The sequence below is a fragment of the Cololabis saira genome, chromosome 12 (genome assembly GCF_033807715.1).
Source record: "Cololabis saira isolate AMF1-May2022 chromosome 12, fColSai1.1, whole genome shotgun sequence".
In the NCBI taxonomy this organism is placed as follows: Eukaryota; Metazoa; Chordata; class Actinopteri; order Beloniformes; family Belonidae; genus Cololabis; species Cololabis saira.
Window position 1 is genome coordinate 5456078 of NC_084598.1, and position 19338 is coordinate 5475415.

The 19338-nt window shown below is 43.6% G+C and overlaps 1 protein-coding gene across 5 annotated transcripts in view; it reads right to left on the minus strand.

Moving 5' to 3' along the window:
* Positions 1 to 1735: 1735 nt before the first annotated feature.
* Positions 1736 to 19338, minus strand: part of iqsec2b (IQ motif and Sec7 domain ArfGEF 2b) — a 48307-nt gene continuing 30704 nt past the window's right edge. Inside the window, exons 1-14 of one of the 5 annotated variants that reach the window (XM_061735238.1) lie at positions 14385 to 15015; positions 13237 to 13522; positions 12153 to 12467; positions 9898 to 10949; positions 9645 to 9806; positions 7980 to 8102; positions 7715 to 7881; positions 6886 to 7025; positions 6673 to 6798; positions 6450 to 6549; positions 6187 to 6348; positions 5828 to 6022; positions 5572 to 5621; positions 1736 to 5288 (exon numbers count right to left, since the gene is read on the minus strand). In XM_061735238.1, the coding sequence (XP_061591222.1) occupies positions 4104 to 5288; positions 5572 to 5621; positions 5828 to 6022; positions 6187 to 6348; positions 6450 to 6549; positions 6673 to 6798; positions 6886 to 7025; positions 7715 to 7881; positions 7980 to 8102; positions 9645 to 9806; positions 9898 to 10949; positions 12153 to 12467; positions 13237 to 13522; positions 14385 to 14434 (4113 nt within the window). In that variant the 5' untranslated portion in view covers positions 14435 to 15015 and the 3' untranslated portion in view covers positions 1736 to 4103. Of the gene's footprint in view, positions 5289 to 5365; positions 5622 to 5827; positions 6023 to 6186; positions 6349 to 6449; positions 6550 to 6672; positions 6799 to 6885; positions 7026 to 7714; positions 7882 to 7979; positions 8103 to 9644; positions 9807 to 9897; positions 10950 to 12152; positions 12468 to 13236; positions 13523 to 14384; positions 15016 to 19338 lie in introns of those variants that run through there. The other 4 variants (XM_061735237.1, XR_009783815.1, XM_061735239.1 and 1 more) reach the window with 4 other exon arrangements.

Genomic DNA, 19338 nt, shown 5'->3' on the forward strand with positions numbered 1-19338 from the left:
GCATTGTCCAGTCGAGCTATTGTCTTTGGTTTCAGCCAGTACTCGATTTGTAAAAATAATTCAGGGGGGGTGGTGGATTTTATCATATGGGGACAGATAATTTGTGCTGATTACAAATAATATAATATATTACAAATAATAGCAGTGACCAAAACACCTGCAGAAATACTGCAGGAATGACATAGCAGCAGTTAAATGCAGCCTTCTGTAAGCTTTAAATATCCACTGGGCTTACATCAAATACATCAAAACACAACAATAAAAAACAGTTGTCTGAACTTATCAATATGCCTCTGTCCTTCACAGGATAAGTAAAATGGATCACTGCAAAAACTCAAAATCTTAACAAGAATATTTGTCTTATTTCTAGTTAAAATGTCTCATTTTAATAAATACAATCTCATTACACTTAAAACAAGAGTCATCACTGGAAAAAACAACAATTTTCACCTGTTTCAAGTAGATTTTCACTTGAAATAAGTAGAAAAATCTGCCAGTGGAACAAGATTTTTTTGTTTGTAATGAGAAGATAAATCTTGTTCCACTGGCAGATTTTCCTACTTATTTCACTAGCAAGGACCACGCCATCAACAGGATACGTTTAAATGATTTATTGATACGAAGATGATAACGATGACGATGGTGATGACAATGGCGATGATGATGATCTATGGATCAGTCGATGCGTTGTGGGGAAGCTGGTAGGGAATCCGCCGCAGCGCCCGGGCAACGACGAACCCCTTAGGAATCTATGAGGTAGAGAAAGAGAGGGAAGAAGGAGAAGAGAAAAGGGGTGGGGGGGAGGGGTGCCATGGGAGGGGTGCATAGAACGAGGGCGAAGAGGAAGTGAAGGTTAGGCTGGTATTTGAAGGTTTGCCGGAAGAGGCGTGGTGCCGGAGGAGGCGTGGTTGAGGCGTGGTCCTGCTCCCGAAATTCGCTTGTTAAGCTCCAATTAAAGTGAAAATTTACTTGAAACAGGTAAAAATTGTCAATTTTGTCAATATAATATTTATTTTTCTGGTGTTATTTTTCTGGTGATGACTCTAAATGTTGAAATAGCAGTAAAACCACATTCATTGATGAAATGACATAAGGGATGGAAAGGGGGATGGCAGTTTTACAGGGGGGATGATTTGGACCATTTTTATTTCAGGGGGGATGCCGTCCCCCCTCATCCCCCCTCAACTCCAGTACTGGTTTCAGCTATGTTTCTTCAATCTCTATTGTTTTTAAAGCTTCATCCTCTTTGTGATGAAATCAGTTGGTGTTGGCTCCCTCTTGGCTCAAGCTAGTTTATACCCAATCAGCATTTAACCGTCATACAATGTCATCGTTAAGCTTTATAGACACTTTATGCTTCTGTATCAGATCAGTGCCAGAGCAACAGTGCACGTATACTTTAAGGTCATTTAAACGATTTCATGGCTAGCACTTGTCATTTTGTGAAAAAAAAAAGCAAAATGTTTTTTAATTATTCATGTTTTTATTAATTTCTGCTCATCACTGTGACTTTAGTTTCAAAACCTAGAGGACTGTGTATGATGAAAAGTAATAAGTTATGAAATTACCACCATGTGTTCATAACACAAGATAAAATAACTGCCCCATATAAACCTATAAGGTTGTCATCTCCGAGTCATATAATGAACAATATCTTTCTTATTGTTGTTCTAATTTCTAAGCATTTTAAGGGGTTGAATTATACCTTCATTTGACAAACTACACAAACAAACTGTTCACTTCACTGCAAGGACACTTTAATTTATCTGAAGCAATAAATATTCACATCTCAATTCTCAAATCTTTCAGTACACATAATACACACACAAAGAAAAGAAAATATTTCAAATAATATCAATAAATGCACTGACATAAACTTTTTCAGGCTTTAATTTCTATCACTGTAACTCATTCTCACGCCTTCTGTCTGAAATAATAGGAAAAGAAAAGGAGGTCAATACTCTTTAGGCCAACACCTCCCATCCCTGTCCTTCTTTTGTGTGCATACTTTGTGGTAATCACATGTACACACCTGAAACAGAGTGGGAGTGGTTCATCTCATATTTATAAGAAGCCTATATATAGTTTAATATGTACATTCAGGTTTTTACAGTACAATCTATTCAATAAGTGCAGATATATTCATGCAAGAAGAGTTAAAAAGGACACAATGAAAAGAAAAGGATAGCCAACATATAACTCTAAAATCTTCATTTAACTTTCTTGACTCTCTCCATACCTTAATATTCCCTTTTGATAATTTAAAGCCTCATCTTTTCAGCAGCTTGTTCCAAGGACATCTTTATGTTGTCTGTGTCTAATTTGTTTTTTTGCTGAATCGTAATATATTTATTTCTCTGTTGGTAATCAATGGCACTGAAGGTAAATCACATCAGTGCTCAATAGTAACTTCAAAAACTGCAGTAGTAAAAGGGATAACACTTACACAAGGATCACATGTGGGGGGGGGGGGGGGGGGGGGCAGGAACAGGAGTTAGCGTATGTACCTGCAGGATATTTTACATTCTTGGCCCCTTGTAAGCTTTTTTTTATCTTTTATTTTTCTTAAACAAGAAGCCCTCAGGCAGATGCCAAGGCATCGGCAAATGTAATGAGATTTCTGAAAATGTTGGGAGAGGAAGGATCAGAAGAAGGCCATTTTTTGACTTAAGACATCACATGTGCAAAACCACAAAACCTCATGTAAAAAGCGTGCTTCTTTCAAAACATAAAGAAAAGAAAGAAAGAGAAAAGCACAATGACTACATCCGGTGACTGTGAGTCAGTGGGCATAAGCGCCGTGTGGAAAACTATTTTCTATATTTAAGCCTTTTTTCTAATACTGGGAGACTCATAAGAAGAAAATAATAATAATAATAATGGCGCATCAACTCAAACGTATTCTGTAAATTCAAGTTTTCTTTGTCACGATTTAAGATGCTGCACCTGTTTGCTCTGAATAAACAGAAAAGGAGGAATTTTATCAGTGTTCAAATCAGCATGAACAAAACTTCATTAGTTATTTTCAACAATTAAAATCAGAAATTAAAAATGAAACCAAATGCAAACTATGGTGCGATGAAAATAAATCACACTTCACACATCAGAATACCCTCTAACAGTTATGAGAGAATCTGAATGTGTCCATACTCTCTGTTACCGTGTACAAACATCTGCTGATAGAATTAATTACTGATCAAAACAATTATTGGACAATAGTCATTATACTCATAGCAGGTATATCATAATATCAATAAAACAGCAAGAAGCTTCAGAAACATTTAAAATATATAATTGTTTGTATGGTTGATTTCCATAAATCACACGAAAGCATTAAAAAGCCCGTTGACTCCTGCTGACATGTAAAAGACCTTTAAGTAAAAAACCGTGTTCTGGTTTTTGAGGTTTAAGACAGAGCAACACATCTGAATTTTTCTTTAGAAAAAAAGGATGCCTTTCAGCAAAGCGTAACCTGCAGGGAGGGATGGAGACACTGTGGAGCCTTTTGAAGTAAATTATTGCAAGGTCAAGTTACTTTTTTCCTTCTCATTTGCAACTTTCTTCTCTTGTTAATTCAAAATGTCACCGGGATCCATTTGGTTGGTTAGTCTTTATTTACATCCCCGTGTAAGCAGGTGGATACGCATCGTCTTCATTTTTTTTTCCAGCGTCACGTGATCACGTCTTGATACTGCACACATAAATAGTCTCATACATACTCAGATTTTAAACAATTAAAACCGAGGCAATAAACTTATATAGATTTAGCTTTATTTTTAAATTATATGGCTATAGACTTTTTTTTGATTGTGTGCAGCAATATGTTGAGTGTGTGTTCCTGTGGCGTGTTGTTGTCGGTGCGGGTTCTGAGCATGTGCGTACCATCTTGCGCCGTGTAGCGGCGGCCGCGGCGGCGCGCGTCTCCGCTCACATGTGTGGGAAGCGGAGGTGAAAGTAACAGAGGCGAAGCAGGCTGCGCTTCTTCTTCTCACCGGCGGTGCTGCTGTTACTCTCGGTCCTGGCGGACTTGGTCCTGGCCCGGGACCGGCCCACCTCCTCCGGTCTGCCGTCCGGCCACTGAACCCTGGAGCCCCACGTCCTGCTCACACCACGGTACTTATCCGGTTGATAGGCTTGGACTTGGAGCTGCCCGCCGTGCCGGTCGCCCCGGCCCCCGTCGCCTGCGGCCCCTGCTGAGGCTGCCCGGGGTGCTGGGGGGGGTGAGGGGAGAGAGGTGTAAGAGGGGTAAGGGGGGACGAAGGGGGGGGTAAAGGGGAGTGTGGTGGGGGAGGGGGGATAGAGGAGAGAGGAGGGTACTGGGGCAGATACGGGCCGGCGGGCGCCGCGTGATGCGCGCTGACGGAGCCGGAGGGCAGGTTGTGCGGCAGCGTGCCGAATATGAAGTGTGTCTGGTGGGCGGGGTGGCTGCCGGGGTGCGGCGTGTGCACGTGTCCGGGGTGGGTTTGGGAGTGTGCGTGGGGGTGGGGGTGGGAGTGAGACAAGGTGAGGGGGGGTTTGGTACCAGGGGCGACCCCCCCTCTGACAGAGTGTGTGGGCTGCGCGTGGTACAGGGCAAACTGCGGGTTCGGGGAATGTTGGGAGAGAGGAGAAAGGGGGGGGGGACAGCCGACCACCATGTTGGCGTAGCGACCCGGAAGCCCATGCTGGGAGAGCTGAGAGAGATGGGCCAGCTGTTGGAGCTGGACGTGCGGCGGGCCAAGCGGGGGCCGGCAGGGCAGGGGACCTCTCTGTAAAGTATGAGGGGCCACTCCTTGCAAAGACGTAGGGACAGCTTGGACGTGGTAGCGATGGTGATGGTAGTACGGCGGGGGGGGCTGCACGCCGCCCATATGACAGTACTGTGCGTGCAGGGCCTGGATCTTGGAGGCCGCCCCCTCCAGTTGGCATAGAGATGAAGGGGAGTGAGGCGGGGGCCCTCCGGTAGTCAGTGGGGGTATAGGTGCGGGGTAGGGTGGCCCCGGTGGAATGAGGGGCCCTGGTGGTTTGGCGCGTTTGCTGCCGAATAGTGAGCCCAGGAAGGAGCCGCTGTTGTTGTTGCTGGTGCTCCCTCCAGGCCCGCTCCCCGCTCCTGCTCTCTCCGCACTGCTGGAGACTCCCCCAGCTCCTGTCCCAGCAGTGGTGTGTTTCTGCCCCGGCCCACCCCCCACCCCCGTCCCGGGGCTCAGGATGGGGCGGTGAGTCCGGAAGTCTTCGGTTCCGTAGCAGCCGGGGAGCACGCCCGGGACTGGGTAGCGCTGATGAGGCTGCGGGCTGCTAATGATGGACCCCTAGAACGAATAAGCATCATCAGGCTTTACAAAAACAACCCAGGAGGCCTGACATTCGACCCCCCGGCTCTGCTCACCTAATCACGCTAGACATGCCTTTGCAAGTACCGACACACACAGCCGTGCAGAATGTGTGAATGCAGGACACAGCCATGTGCATGTAGACGTCTTATGCACACTGCACACACAACGAGCATGCTCACGAAGACAGTGCACCAGTGAGGGGAAATGCAGGTCTGGGGGGAAGGTAGAACTCTAGATCTAGTCTCACAAAGTGACTTACTTCCATGGTACTGTCCAGAGAACCAACACTGTTCCTGCGACCACGTTTCCCTGCACCCCACCGGGGAGATTCAGGTTAGCAAAGCGTGAAAGATAGGCATGTTTGCTCAATTTCTTTTAAAAGACAAAGACCTTAAGAGGTGTGTCTGAGTATCGGCAAGATAGAGAAACAAGAAGTAGCAACAGAAACCATGATTGTCCTGTGTAAAGGATCTCGGAAACGACTCATAGTTGTCCCTGCAGGAACGTTGTCTCACCTGCGTCTGATAGGTCCCTGAGAGATGAGCTGAGCGCTGTGCGTTTGAGACCCTCACCCACTGAACAGTTGTCATCAAAACTTGTCCTACCCAGGGTGCCGTTCACAACGTCACCCTTAACACCTACACCTCCTCCAACCACGCTGCCAGTTAGCAAGCTGGGCCTCATCACACCTTTCTGTTTTTCCAACTCCGCTGTAAAGAAGCATCATAAGGGGAATATTAAATAATAAGTCGGTATATCACGCAAAACAATGAGCTATACGGTCAGTTTAGCAAATAGCCATTGTTATGTAAGGATATGTTTACCAACAGTGACAGTGTAATTCACACGGATGGCCAGCAGAGGGGGCACTTACATTCCACTCTATATTTCTCCATGTCTTGCACCTCAGCAATGCTCTCCCTGAGGTCACTAACAAAGCGGGTGCGGTCTTGCTGACTGGGTGCCATAAAAATGATAAGAACCTTCCTCTCCCCACCCAGGCTGGCTGAAGTCAGGCGGATGCCATGAGGGTAGTCTAGATGCAAACGGGGAGAAACACATACTGCTATCAATAAAATCATCACTAGGATCATCAAGGGTGACTGAAAGATGCAAAAAAGGAAAATGGTTTCTCACAAGAGTTTTGGAACATGTGCACTTGCATCTCTACCAAAGGGAAAGATTGTCTGAAACTATAAGTCACTGAGGTTTTCTTCTTTTGGAAGATTTTGGTCACCTGGTGGATGATATAAGCTGAATATGTTTAAACTGCATTATGAATTGGAATGTTTTGCAGATATGTTATAAAAGACATGCACTGCCACTGTATCATAACAACACGGTGAGAGTAGGCCCTTACCACCAGCAGGTCGTTAAAGAGAAAGACTTCTCGCTGGTGCACTGCAGTCCTCTGAGGCCTGTTAGGGTCCGGCACCTCGTACAGCTGGCAGCAACACACCAGCCTTCGGTGGGAAAGGGACAGCACCTAACGGCACAAACACAAGTGGTTTTTCTCTCACTCAACACTTTACAGAGCCCCAATGCGATGCAGAAATCAGTCGGAGACACTTACAGGCTTCTTGCCCACAATGACCCTCTCCACTGCCTGCACTTGGGACACATGGTCGTCATTGGTGCGTAACTCCCACTTCTGTATTCGCTGGTAGATCCCAACCAGCAGGTCCCTGGGGATATCCTGACCATTGTCCACACCTTAGGTGGAACCAAGGACACAGAGCGTTTTGGGAAGTACTTGTGCCATACACATATCTTGAGGCTATAGCTTGAGTTATGGTTCTGCGTCAAAACGACGCCGTGCCTACGGCGTGTGCTACGCGTCGACGCAGACCACACGCCGTCACTGACACCGTCACTGACCTGCACCTCCCGAAAATTGTAACTACGCGTCGAGGCGACGCAGACCACACGCAGACGGAGAGGGCTGTGATTGGTTCGCTTGGTAGCAACGCATTTCCGGTTTCCGGTTTGAAGCAGTCGTGAACTTTCAGCGCTCTATTCTTCGTCTATGTGTGATTTTTTTTGTTTTGGTTTTTTGCACAATAGTTGTCCTTATCTCTTTGATTCACTGTGACCGGAAAAAGTCGGATAAACCATTCAGGAAAAGATCGCGAATTAGCGGTCACGGCGGGTACTGCACCGCGGACAAATGGAGTGACGGAGAAGTCCGAAGGGTTCACGACGGCGGTGTGTGCTCTGCGTTGGGTTGACGCAGAACCATAATTCAGGCTTATGTTGTCAGACACAAGATATCAATCAACTGTAGTCTAATAGCTTTTGGATATTTTAGAAGTTTAGCTACATCCAGTGAAAGCAGCTGAAACCAAGGAATGTGTCATAAAGCCATGCTCTGAGTGTGTTTGTCCTTTTCTTTCCAATAGTACCTCTCAAATTCTTGATGAAATCCTCTAATTTCATCTTCCTCTCAGGCTTGACGTTGGGACTGTACATATCTGTGTTGAGGAGGATTATGGCAAATGCCAAAATGAATATGGTGTCGGGGTTCTGGAACTGCCGAACCAGGGTTGGATTACACACACAGTATCTCTGACTGAAGACAAACAAAACACATTCAAACATTGACATTTCTTTTAAAACAGCAGCCACAGCAGTTGAAATCCAGACCTCCAGAAATGCACGAACACAAACCTGAAAGCCTCTATTAGCCTCTCCACTTTTTGGGCTTCTCCCTGAACTTTAATTTGGGCCTGGAATTTCCTCAAAGCATCATCGATGTCCATACCTGAGAAGTCCATTTCATCCACCACACAGCTGCAACACAAATATCAGAGGTCATAGTGGAACATCTTTTACTACACACCCTAGAAACCTAGATTCAACCATCCTTGGAGAGCTTTATCGGCACTTCTTATCACGTGTTTTGTCTGCAGGGAAGGGATGAAGAATGGCTCAAGGCTGCATTCATACAATCATTGGAGCATTTAAAATGTGAGCTGAAATACATTGTGTGGATATGCAGTAGGAATGGGTGATATTTTACCGTTCACGATAAACCGTCAAAAAAATTCCCCACAGTAAGAATTTGTCATCTCGCTGTAAAAATGATAAATTCCCGTTGATGACGTTTTTGTGTAAAGTCAGATTTATGGTTCTGTGTTAAATCCACGCACAACGTACGTGAAGGAAGGAAGGAAGGAAGGAAGGAAGGAAGGAAGGAAGGAAGGAAGGAAGGAAGGAAGGAAGGAAGGAAGGAAGGAAGGAAGGGAAGAAGGAAAGAAGGAAGGAAGGAAGGAAGGAAGGAAGGAAGGAAGGAAGGAAGGAAGGAAGGAAGGAAGGGAAGAAGGAAAGAAGGAAGGAAGGAAGGAAGGAAAGAAGGAAGGAAGGAAGGAAGGAAGGAAGGAAGGAAGGAAGGAAGGAAGGAAGGAAGGAAGGAAGGGAAGAAGGAAAGAAGGAAGGAAGGAAGGAAGGAAAGAAGGAAGGAGGAAGGGAAGAAGGAAGGAAGGAAGGAAGGAAGGAAGGAAAGAAGGAAGGAAGGAAGGAAGGAAAAAAGGAAGGAAGGGAAGAAGGAAAGAAGGAAGGAAGGAAGGAAGGAAGGAAGGAAGGAAGGAAGGAAGGAAGGAAGGAAGGAAGGAGCAGGAGGAAAGAAGGAAGGAAGGAAGGAAGGAAGGAAGGAAGGAAGGAAGGAAGGAAGGAAGGAAGGAAGGAAGGAAGGAAGGAAGGAAGGAAGGAAGGAAGGGGGAGAAGGAAGGGAGAAACAAGGAAAGGAGGAAGGAAGGGAGAAAAGAGGAAGGGAAGAAGGAAGGAATGAAGGACATGAGCCTGAAAGAAAGAAAGAAAGAAAGAAAGAAAGAAAGAAAGAAAGAAAGAAAGAAAGAAAGAAAGAAAGAAAGAAAGAAAGAAAGAAAGAAAGAAAGAAAGAAAGAAAGAAAGAAGAATAAATTCCCGTTGATATGTGTTTGTTCATGGCAGATCTGAGTCATTCCAGTTTTGCAGTAACAGGTGTAACTCATTTAATTGGTTTTTATGAATTCAAGTAGTGTCGTTTAGTAGTATTTAGTATTCTTTTACAGCAGTGATTTGGGGGCTCCAAAGACTGAATGTGGTGATGATTTATAGTTACAAAGGTGGAGTTGAATTGGTATTTTTTTTATCGTCATTTTTATCGTTATCAGGATAAATGCCAGAAATGATCGTGATACATTTTTTAGTCCATACCGCCCATCCCTAATATGCAGATCTGTCTTCGTACTAATGTTAGATTGCTCTTGACCTTTTGGATATCTATATTTTCTCATCTTATGAACCTGTCACCAAGGAAATGAATAAATAAGTAAATCTTGTTTGAACACTCACTCTAAAACATCTTTGTTGAATTGCTTCTGTCGGTTTCCCAGAAACTCTCCGATCATCTGCCTGCTCAGGCCTTTCCTCTCGAGGATGAAACGAGCAATCCCAACAGGAGTGTCCGATACGAAGCCCCTCTCGATCAGGTACTGGATCCCTTTCTCCGGCTTCCTAAAGGTGAAGAAATGTTATCATTACCTCCCTTTGTACGAATACCGTCAGAATAATGACTTATACGATGGCTGTTTGGACCAGATCTCACTTGTTGAAGAGATTGAGACCGATGCGGTACTGGCGTCTCTGCACCACGTCGCTGTTGAAGGGCGGGGAGTCCCAGCTGTGGCGGCTCTCCCTCTGGTAGGTCTGCTTGCCCAGAGGAGGCAGCGGGTCCCGCAGGCTGTCCTGCGACGAGGAGCCCGAGCTGCAGTTGACGGTCTCGTTGGAGTTGGTGGTGGAGTTGAGGGAGTCGTTGTCTCCGTCCGAGCAGCAGGGCTGCTCCAGGCCACCGGGGGGCAGCGCGGTGGAGGAGGAGGAGGACAGGGGGGTGGTGGGGGGCTGCTGGGGGGAGGAGGAGGAGGAGGGCGTGTCGGGGTACTGGTGGTGGTGGATGGGGTGGTGGTGGTGGTGGTGGTGTGCTGCCACCTGGTGAGGGATGTGGGTGGGGATGGGTCTGGGGCCCCGCGTCTGGCCCTGGGCGGCCGCCGCCGAGGTGGAGCGGACGCCGGTGGCGGGGGAGTGTTTGAGGGTTTCCTGAGGGGAGCCCGAGCCCGCCCCGGGCTCCTGCTCGTACACCAGCTGCCGGCTCAGGGAGCCGCGGTCGGAGCGGTCGCTCATGTCCACGGAGCTGTCGCTGGGCGGCTCGATGGTGAGGAGGGGCAGGTGGGCGCCCCTCTGCCGGTAATCCCTGCACTCTGTGCACGGGGTGCTGCGCCGACTGTTGCTGCTGCCCCCTCCCTCGGTGTCCCTGCTGTCCTCGCGGACCCCCACGCCCCCGCCGGGGCCCCAGTACTCCGTGTCCGTGCTGCTGGGGGCCCGGTCCAGGGACAGCGGGGAGGTGGGCATGCCGTCGTCCATGTAGAGGGTGACGTCGCTGTAGGAGGTGGCCGTGCTGTCGCCGTGCATGCTGAGGCCTCCGCCGGCGGCCCGGCCTCGCTCCCCCAGCCCTCTCTGGGAGGACGGGTTGCTGCTGCTGCTCCACATGCACTCCCCGAAGTCCTCGCTGAGGCCTCCGCCCTCCCGGCTGCCCTCCTGGGAGTCATCGCGGCCGGCGCGGCACGTCAGGGCGTCGTCGATGGAGTCAGCTAACGACTTTACCTAAAGAAGACGGATGAGACGGATGAGACTCGGTATTAGGGCTGGGTGATATGGACCAAAAGTCATATCTCGATATTTTCTATCTGAATGGCGATACTCGATATAAATCGATATTTTTTCTGTGCCATAATTGGCATTATAGCATAGCATCTCTGTTAGCTTCATTTTTTCTGAGGCAAACCCTTAAAAAAACAGTCAGTTTTAATACAAAGCCTCGTGCCAAATGTCACACAGGTACATTTATTAACAGAGGTCTGCACAATATCAAAATGTATAAAACAAATTAAACAAAAATAAACTGCCTGCATATATAGAATAAAAATGCTTCTTGAATAAAATAAAACAAATATCCCTTTCCTGCATAACAATTACATTAAAATACACTGTGCAATTAATACAATGTAGACAGTAACAACAATTCAAGTAAATTTGTCACAAAATAAGCTATATCAAAATCATAAAATATTTATTTTATTTTTTTTTAATAATCAATATAAACGATATTGTCTCGTACCATATCGCGTTTGAAAATATATCGATATATATTAAAATCTCGATATATCGCCCAGCCCTACTCGGTATACTGCTTCATCATATTATACTACTATTATATAACTGAGTACATTTTATAATGCAATTATTACTTTACTATCATACGATCTGTCTTTTTGGCTTTTTATATTTAATTGTTGTATATCGTTTATCTCATACATACATACATACATACATACATACATACATACATACATACATACATACATACATACATACATACATACATACATACATACATACATACATACATACATACATACATACATACATACATACATACATACATACACATTCTATGTATATATATATGTTATATCATACATGTTTCCGGTACACGCACATGCGTATATGCACATATATTTTTATTCTATTTTTTTACTTATTTTCTTTTCTATTCATATAATTCTATTTACTGTTCTTTTTGTCTTTTATATTGGTGTTGGTTTTTGGGGTGTTTTATTCCTCCTTTCTTGGTTCTTGTATATGACAGTGCTGAGTGAGTGAGATTGAGATGTCTATTTCCTCCAGGGAACCTCCCAAAGGGATTAATAAAGTCGTCTGAATCATTAATTTTTCCGCGCTGCAGAACTAAGCCTCAAACGAGGTTCATCACTTTTAAAGTTCAGAGGAAGCTCTCAGCATTCCTACCTGTTTGGAGAAGGAGTCCTCGAGGTGAGTGAAGTCCCCCGAGCGCTCGGGGTTGGGGGAGTGGGGAGGCCCGATGGCCACGCTGTGGGTGAAGTTGGTCTGCGTCTGGGCCTGCTGCTGAGGCCGCTCGTCGAAGGAATACTGCAGCCTCATGTTGGACAGGATGATGCGGCGCGTCATGCGGCTCTCCGAGGCCGAGCTCCGAAGGCGCTCAAAGTTCTTGTTCATGCGGTACTGCCTGAAGGCCGTCTGGATGATCTTAGCTGCTCTGCGGCTCACGAAGGAGCCTCCGTACTTTCTCTCCAACATTTCCACCTGCAGAGGGGTGACGGACAAGAAAACACAGTTTCTGTTCCACTATTCCACTCTTTGACATTGTATTGAAACTTGCTTGTGCTCAATAGGCTGGGCGATATGGACCAAAAGTCATATCTCGATATTTTCTAGCTGAATGGCGATACTCAATATATATCGATATTTTTTCTGTGCCATAATTGGGGTTTCCCCCAAAGCATTATAGCATAGCATCTCTGTTAGCATCTCTGTTAGCTTCATTTTTTCTGAGGCAAACCCTTAAAAAAACAGTCACTTTTAATACAAAGCCTCGTGCCAAATGTCACACAGGTTCCTTTATTAACAGAGGTCTGCACAATATCAAAATGTATAAAACAAATGAAATAAAAATAAACTGCCTGCATATATAGAATAAAAATGCTTCTTGAATAAAATAAAACAAATATCCCTTTCCTGCATAACAATTAAATTAAAATACACTGTGCAATTAATACAATGTAGACAGTAACAGGCAGACTTTTCCACTGAGGTTGACAGTTGTGCAAATAACAAAACATTTGTGCAAATCTCAAATAAAACATTTAATTCAATTTGTCACAAAATAAGCTATATCAAAATCATAAAAAAAAAAAATATTATTTTTTTTAATAATCGATATAAACGATATTGTCTCGTACCATATCACGTTTGAAAATATATCGATATATATTAAAATCTCGATATATCGCCCAGCCCTAGTGCTCAGGTACTCTTGGAAACTCAAATCACTCAGTGCTGCCAGTCGTGTCACCTTTTTATCCTGCAGATCTGTGGAGAGTTCGTAGCTGTCGGACAGGGCCTTGCACCTCTTGTTCTCCTCTTCCTCCTGCTTGCGGAGGGCCAGGCTTGCAGGTTGGTGGCGTGTTCGCAGCGCCCAGGCCAAACTGGCCGAGCTGGAGCCGGTCACACAGGAGGGGCCCCTGGGGGCCACGGGAGCGCCGTCGCTGTAGCGCTCCGAGCCCCGGAGGTAAGGCATCTGGCCGAAAGGGGGGTCTTTGTGGGCGCCGGGCTCTGGACACTGGGATTCTCCTTCCACACTACGGAGAGAAAGACCAGAAGCTATTAGAGGGACACTGACACACTATTGATCCATATACTTGGAAATGCAAAGTAGAGAATCTGGGGCCGGATTCACCAATATGTTCTTAAGAACGATCTTAAGAAATGTCTTAAGATCTAAAATTAAGAAGTTCATAAGAAAATTCTTAAGTGCAATTTCCTCAATATTTTCTTAAGAACCGTCTTAAGGACTGTCATTTCTTACAAATTTCTTATTTTTCCTACTTAAGAACTTCTTAAAATATGGCTGTATCCGAAATGGCATACTAGTGTACTACATGCTACATACTGCATCAGTATGTACTGCATACTGCATACTAAATGAAGGATTCAGTACGCCTGTACATCAGAGCCGTCACAATTTTAATAAATGTATTAAAATGAACATATCAGTCTATTGAATTTCATTTTATTTTATTAAGCTACATAAGTTTGGGTTTTTTTTTAGTGCACCTCTACGTACTTGGTATGCAAAATTATATCTATTATTCATTTTATTCAGTCTTACCTTTTCACAGAAGACATTTTAAGACAGGTCAAGGTTGTCTTAAAGTTAAGAAAAAAGTCAAAAACAAATTTGAGAACTTTTATTTCAAGAATACCATTTATTCTTAAGTTTTTTCTTAAGAAGAAACTTAAGAAGAAAGTTGAGAAAATACTTAAGAACTTTTTTGGAGAATATGACTTCTCCTCTTTTTTCTTCTGAAGACTGAACTTAAGAAAAAAATGACACTTAAGAAGATTTTTTTTCTTAAGAATGTTTTGTGAATCCGGCCCCTGGTTGATAGTGTTCAGTGCGGCTAAACAGAATATTTTAGAACAACCTAAAGATGGACTTACTTGTAAAGTTGAGACCGGCGTGAAACTAACCATCTCTTACTGGAGCTCATAGTGAACTGATTTCAGTGGCAGATTCCTACAGTTCAGAGTGGTGGCAGCCCTGAGACGGGACAACATTCCTCGTCTGTATAGTAAACTGCTAATCTGTCAGACATACAGGTTTCCTTCAACTATGTCCTTCTTTCGCAGAGTCCAGAGCTTAGTTAATATTTTGCCAAAGCAACTCGTGTTTCGTCATTGTTGTCCCATTTTTGTCAGATAAACCAGATCAGCAGTTTTGTAAAGTCAGCAACAGTAAAAAACGTAGTCCTGCTCTGACAGATATCAACAACAGCTCACTGACAGGAAAGACCGGGTCCTCATATTAGCGGCAGGTGTAAAACTCTCACTACCAGCCTTCTGGGAAATAGGACAAAATACAAGCAAACTATTCTCCTCCCATGTTCTGTCTCAGTTCATCACAAGATAGAATTGCAAGCAGTTCATATTTGTATCAGAGTGTATCCTATTTTCAAGGCAGCATGAGAATAATCAATAAACTTATCAGGAATCTTGGTGATCCAGAAATCCTCCAAGGTCCCAGATTGAGCAAAATCCACCCGAGTCAGTCGGTCAGTGAGTCAGTGTGTATTTGGGAGAACGACTGGGATCACGTGCTCCTGCCTACATTTCCTCCTTGTGTTGGCCCTGCCCCCTCTGTCAGTGCCCTGAGCAGCAGACAAGCTCCGCCAGCAACCGCTGCAAGTGTGGGAGCTCAGAATCAGCCTGGGGAAGGAAAAGGCTAACTGTGGGGGTGTTTGCTTTCAAACTTTTAGTACACGTTAGTTTCTGTATCAATTCAGTCAAAAAAAGAGCTGAAAAGATGAATAATTAATGCTGTGATCATCCGTCCACCTCCTCCCCTGCCTGAGCAGTCCCTGTTCCCCCGGATTGTAGATACTTCCTGTGTTTGAATTCAACTTGTTGAAAAGAAAAGGAAAGAAAAAGAAAGGAAAGATAAAAAGGAAATGGTTCGTCAGAGAACAAGGAAGGGTTTCAGTTTGTTGAAATTCTGCGTCTGTAAGAGATACTGTAGAAATACAAACATCGTGATCACTTCTCATATCAAGACTTGAGCCTTTTTCAGTGGGATGGGGAGAAACCAGTGAACAATGCAGGGTCCTTTGGCAGGACATCCTGTGCCTTCAAACCAACAGATGACTCAACTAATTATTGTTGAGTCTAACAACAGTGCTGTTATGTTGCATAACACAAGAATATTTCAAAAGCCCAGGAATAGAAATACACAACACTGATGTCTATCAGAGAGAACACACAGCTTATTACAAGCAGACTCATATATATATATATATATATATATATATATATATATATATATATATATATACAGTATATATATATATATATATATATATATATATATATATATATATATATATATATATATATATATATATATATATATATATATATATCTATCTATTTAAACTAGGAGTGCATCACACTGGTGACGGGCTGTGCTTTCTTGAGAAAATCAGTCAGAACCAACAAGTGTTTTCGCTCAACTCCATCTCCTCTCGATAAGTGTATTTAGTGCTGCATCATTTATCATTCCTCCTCCTCTCCTCCTTAAATAGAGAAACTCAGAAGAGGGAGGGGGTTGCTTGGTGACGGTTGCCGTGGGACCTATGTGGGAGGGGAGGCAGTTGTTAAGATGAAAAGCTTAGTTGCCATGACAGTGTATTGACTGTTATCATCATTAAGGTGGGTGTTTGAAGATGCTCCACACGCTGTGAGTGACAGCCTAATAAAATACTTGCTTTTCCTACGAGTGCCGTTTAAAGAATGGCAAATACTGTAATGCCCAAACTTTATAAGTCATTAAAATGAATGAAAAATGATAGTTGTCTCGCATTTACTATGAAAAGTTTGGTCTGGCCCCAGCACTGCTTTTTGCAGCCGCTCCTTTTAAAGTCATGGAAACGCGTCACTAAAGTGCTTCTGCAGGGAGCCAGGAGGCTGCGGCAGGAAACTGTTGCGTTACTGTAATTTCCTGCACATCATGAGAACAGATGGCATTAGACTGAGACTCAAACTAAATATGAAGTGTTGCACAAATTCAGCGAGCTTCACAAGCCTGGTTTCAAACATTTTTTCATCATCACTCATCTCTGGATTGTTCTGTAGCTTTAAATCCTAAAAACATTGTGTTACAAAAACTACCAAGAAATCAATAAATTAATTTTATGGCAAAATTACTACAGACCACATAGAGAAATATCCCAGATCTTACTCTTCACCTCTCAGTGGGAACATCAGTACCAGGTCTGGGGGCTGCATGGTGGTTGGTGTTGTTTCCTCAAGCAGGAAGTTTCCTGATTCAATTCTCAAGTGGGGGATTTCTTGTGGAGTTTGCATGTTCTCTATATTTGTCTGGACAGGTTTTTCTGGGTACTTCAGGTTCCTACCACAGCATAAAAAACCTGCGTGTTAGGTTTTTTGGAAATGAAAGTTAAAGGCATGATCAGGTACAAGGTCCCAATGCCCTGCTCCTCCAAAGCTAAAGCTAGTACAGCCCCAAAGCTGAAGAAGAAAGCCGAAAGCCTTAAACCTTAAAAGGAGTAATGCACACTCACTTGGGTTATATAACTGCAGGGTTCATTTCTTCCCTCAAATGCTAGGTTTGGCTACAAAGAAGCAGAATTTAAGATTTAGTGACATCTTGTGGTCACACGCTCTTATTTTAGGTTTTGGTGGTATTAATTCCATCTGGTTATTTTTCTTCTTCTTGGATTTATGTCACTCATTCACTTCTTCCAAGCGCCTGCCCGTACATAATAGCAGCATCACCTGCTTCGTCTAACCTCCAGTCACCTGGTTCCACTCAGCCAGTCACACCTGCACTACACTATATGTGTGACTCTGTACTACTACTCTGCTAGACCGGCTTTTATCAGACACTTTACAACTTTCCAGCACTCAGTTTCAATCCAGCCTAGCTCCATCTTTGTCTGATCTTTGGGATTTCTCCGTCTTTCTGGTTTTTGCAACTTTACATCTGAAACAACTGTTTGGGTTCTCACTACGTTAAAGGATAGTGACTGATTTTATGCTGCTCAGCTCCTTTTTTTTCATGGATTGGGTCAGGAAAACAAGTCCACCAGTCTAGTCAGACAAATGCATTTTAACTATGGTTCCAACTCTCACAAAGATTGAGGAACCTTTCCATGTAAGATCAGCGTCACTAAATTAGGTTACGGCATGCTTGGGTACGTCTATTCTGACATATCCAAAGTGTTACAAGAATGATTTATAGGAAGTCATTATAAGTGCCAAAAAAAGTAGTTTTTTTTAAATAGTTATGTAAAATAACCACAAGTTTTCCAAGTCTGATGAATTCCTGTGTGAGACTTTATTTTGGGACTTCAAAAAACTATGTTATAAGCTATTAAAGTACTCAAGAAATAAGGTGAACATTGCTATTGGGCTAATGGTTCTATTTACTGCTGCTTTTTGTCAACTCTGTCAATTTCATGTTGTTTTTTTTGTAGTAGTCCTATTTATACATGTGCAATAACCATATGTGCAATAATCATATGTGCAATATCCATGCAATATCTGTCTACCTCACACTCATTTTACCTGCTTTTTTTTGCACTGTTTTTTCTTCCTTTGCACTATTTTTATTTATCTTATATTTTTTATCTTTTTATCTCCACTGCATTGTGTACATTGTGTATATACTGTCCATATTTTGTAATCATATATATCTTTTTACTTTTTTACCTTTTTACTCACTTCCCCGCATGCGTGTGTGTGTGTGTGTGTGTGTGTGTGTGTGTGTGTGTGTGTGTGTGTGTGTGTGTGTGTGTGTGTGTGTATATGTTAAGTGTACTGCTGCTAACACGGGAGTTTCCCCATTGAGGGAGCAATAAAGGATTATTTTATCTTATCTTATCTTATCTTATCTTATCTTATTTGTTAGATTTCAAAGTAAACTTGACCCCCCCCCCCCAAATTACATGGACCCTATCGCTGGGAAAAAGTGAAATCGGTAAAACTTCAGCAATAATTGACGTTTAAATGTTTTTAATATGCCAGGTCAAAGCTGTAAATAACAAAATAAACCATCAGCAAGAAAACAATGATGTCAACAAACCTAACCTCTCAAAATGCTCATCTGAATCAAATTTGCTACAGTAGAAACTGCAGAAACTTTTAAAAAAAATGGTGCCAGTTTGTATTGGACGTTTGAGGCCCGGTCACTGTTCAGAGACCTGATGGATGCAGAAAAGGGTTAGACGGGACTTTCATGGGGATCGCTCAACAGCACGCAATCAAGGACAAGGGGAGGGTGGTATGCGAGGGGAAAGTTGCTGTATGAAATATGAACTATATCACAGCTGGTATCTGAGTCTCATCATTTATGTAAGAAAGGCTGTATTTCAGTTGCGGTGCCAGAGCGAGAGTCTCTCTTGAGGCTCGGTCCTGTAAATCAGCCAATTGTTTCACTACCTCCAAGCATTTAATTGGAGCTAAAGCAGATGGCTGGATCCTAATAAACCAGAAAATGATCACTGTTAGAATTGAAAGAATAAAAAGAAGTAGGCAGAAATGTAAAAGTGAATGGGGGCGTGTGGTGTAAAGAGCACCGTCAACTCCTCTGCCTCCTGTCCCTTCATCATCTAATATTGATGTGCTGACATCGTGTGCGGTTGGGTATGAGTGCTGGGGAAGCGCAGCAGCAGATGAGACGGTGTTACTGAACCCGCAGCAGGACACGAACGCTGATGGATTAACCTCTCGGCTCCCTGCCACAAAGATGCCAATAGTTGCATCAATCTGCTTGCTGACTCACTTTTGCCAAAGCAAGGACTCAGTGTAGCTGCCTCCCATCATCTCTAATCTTTGTTTTTGAATTTTTCACAGCTAATTACTCTGTATGCATTTATAT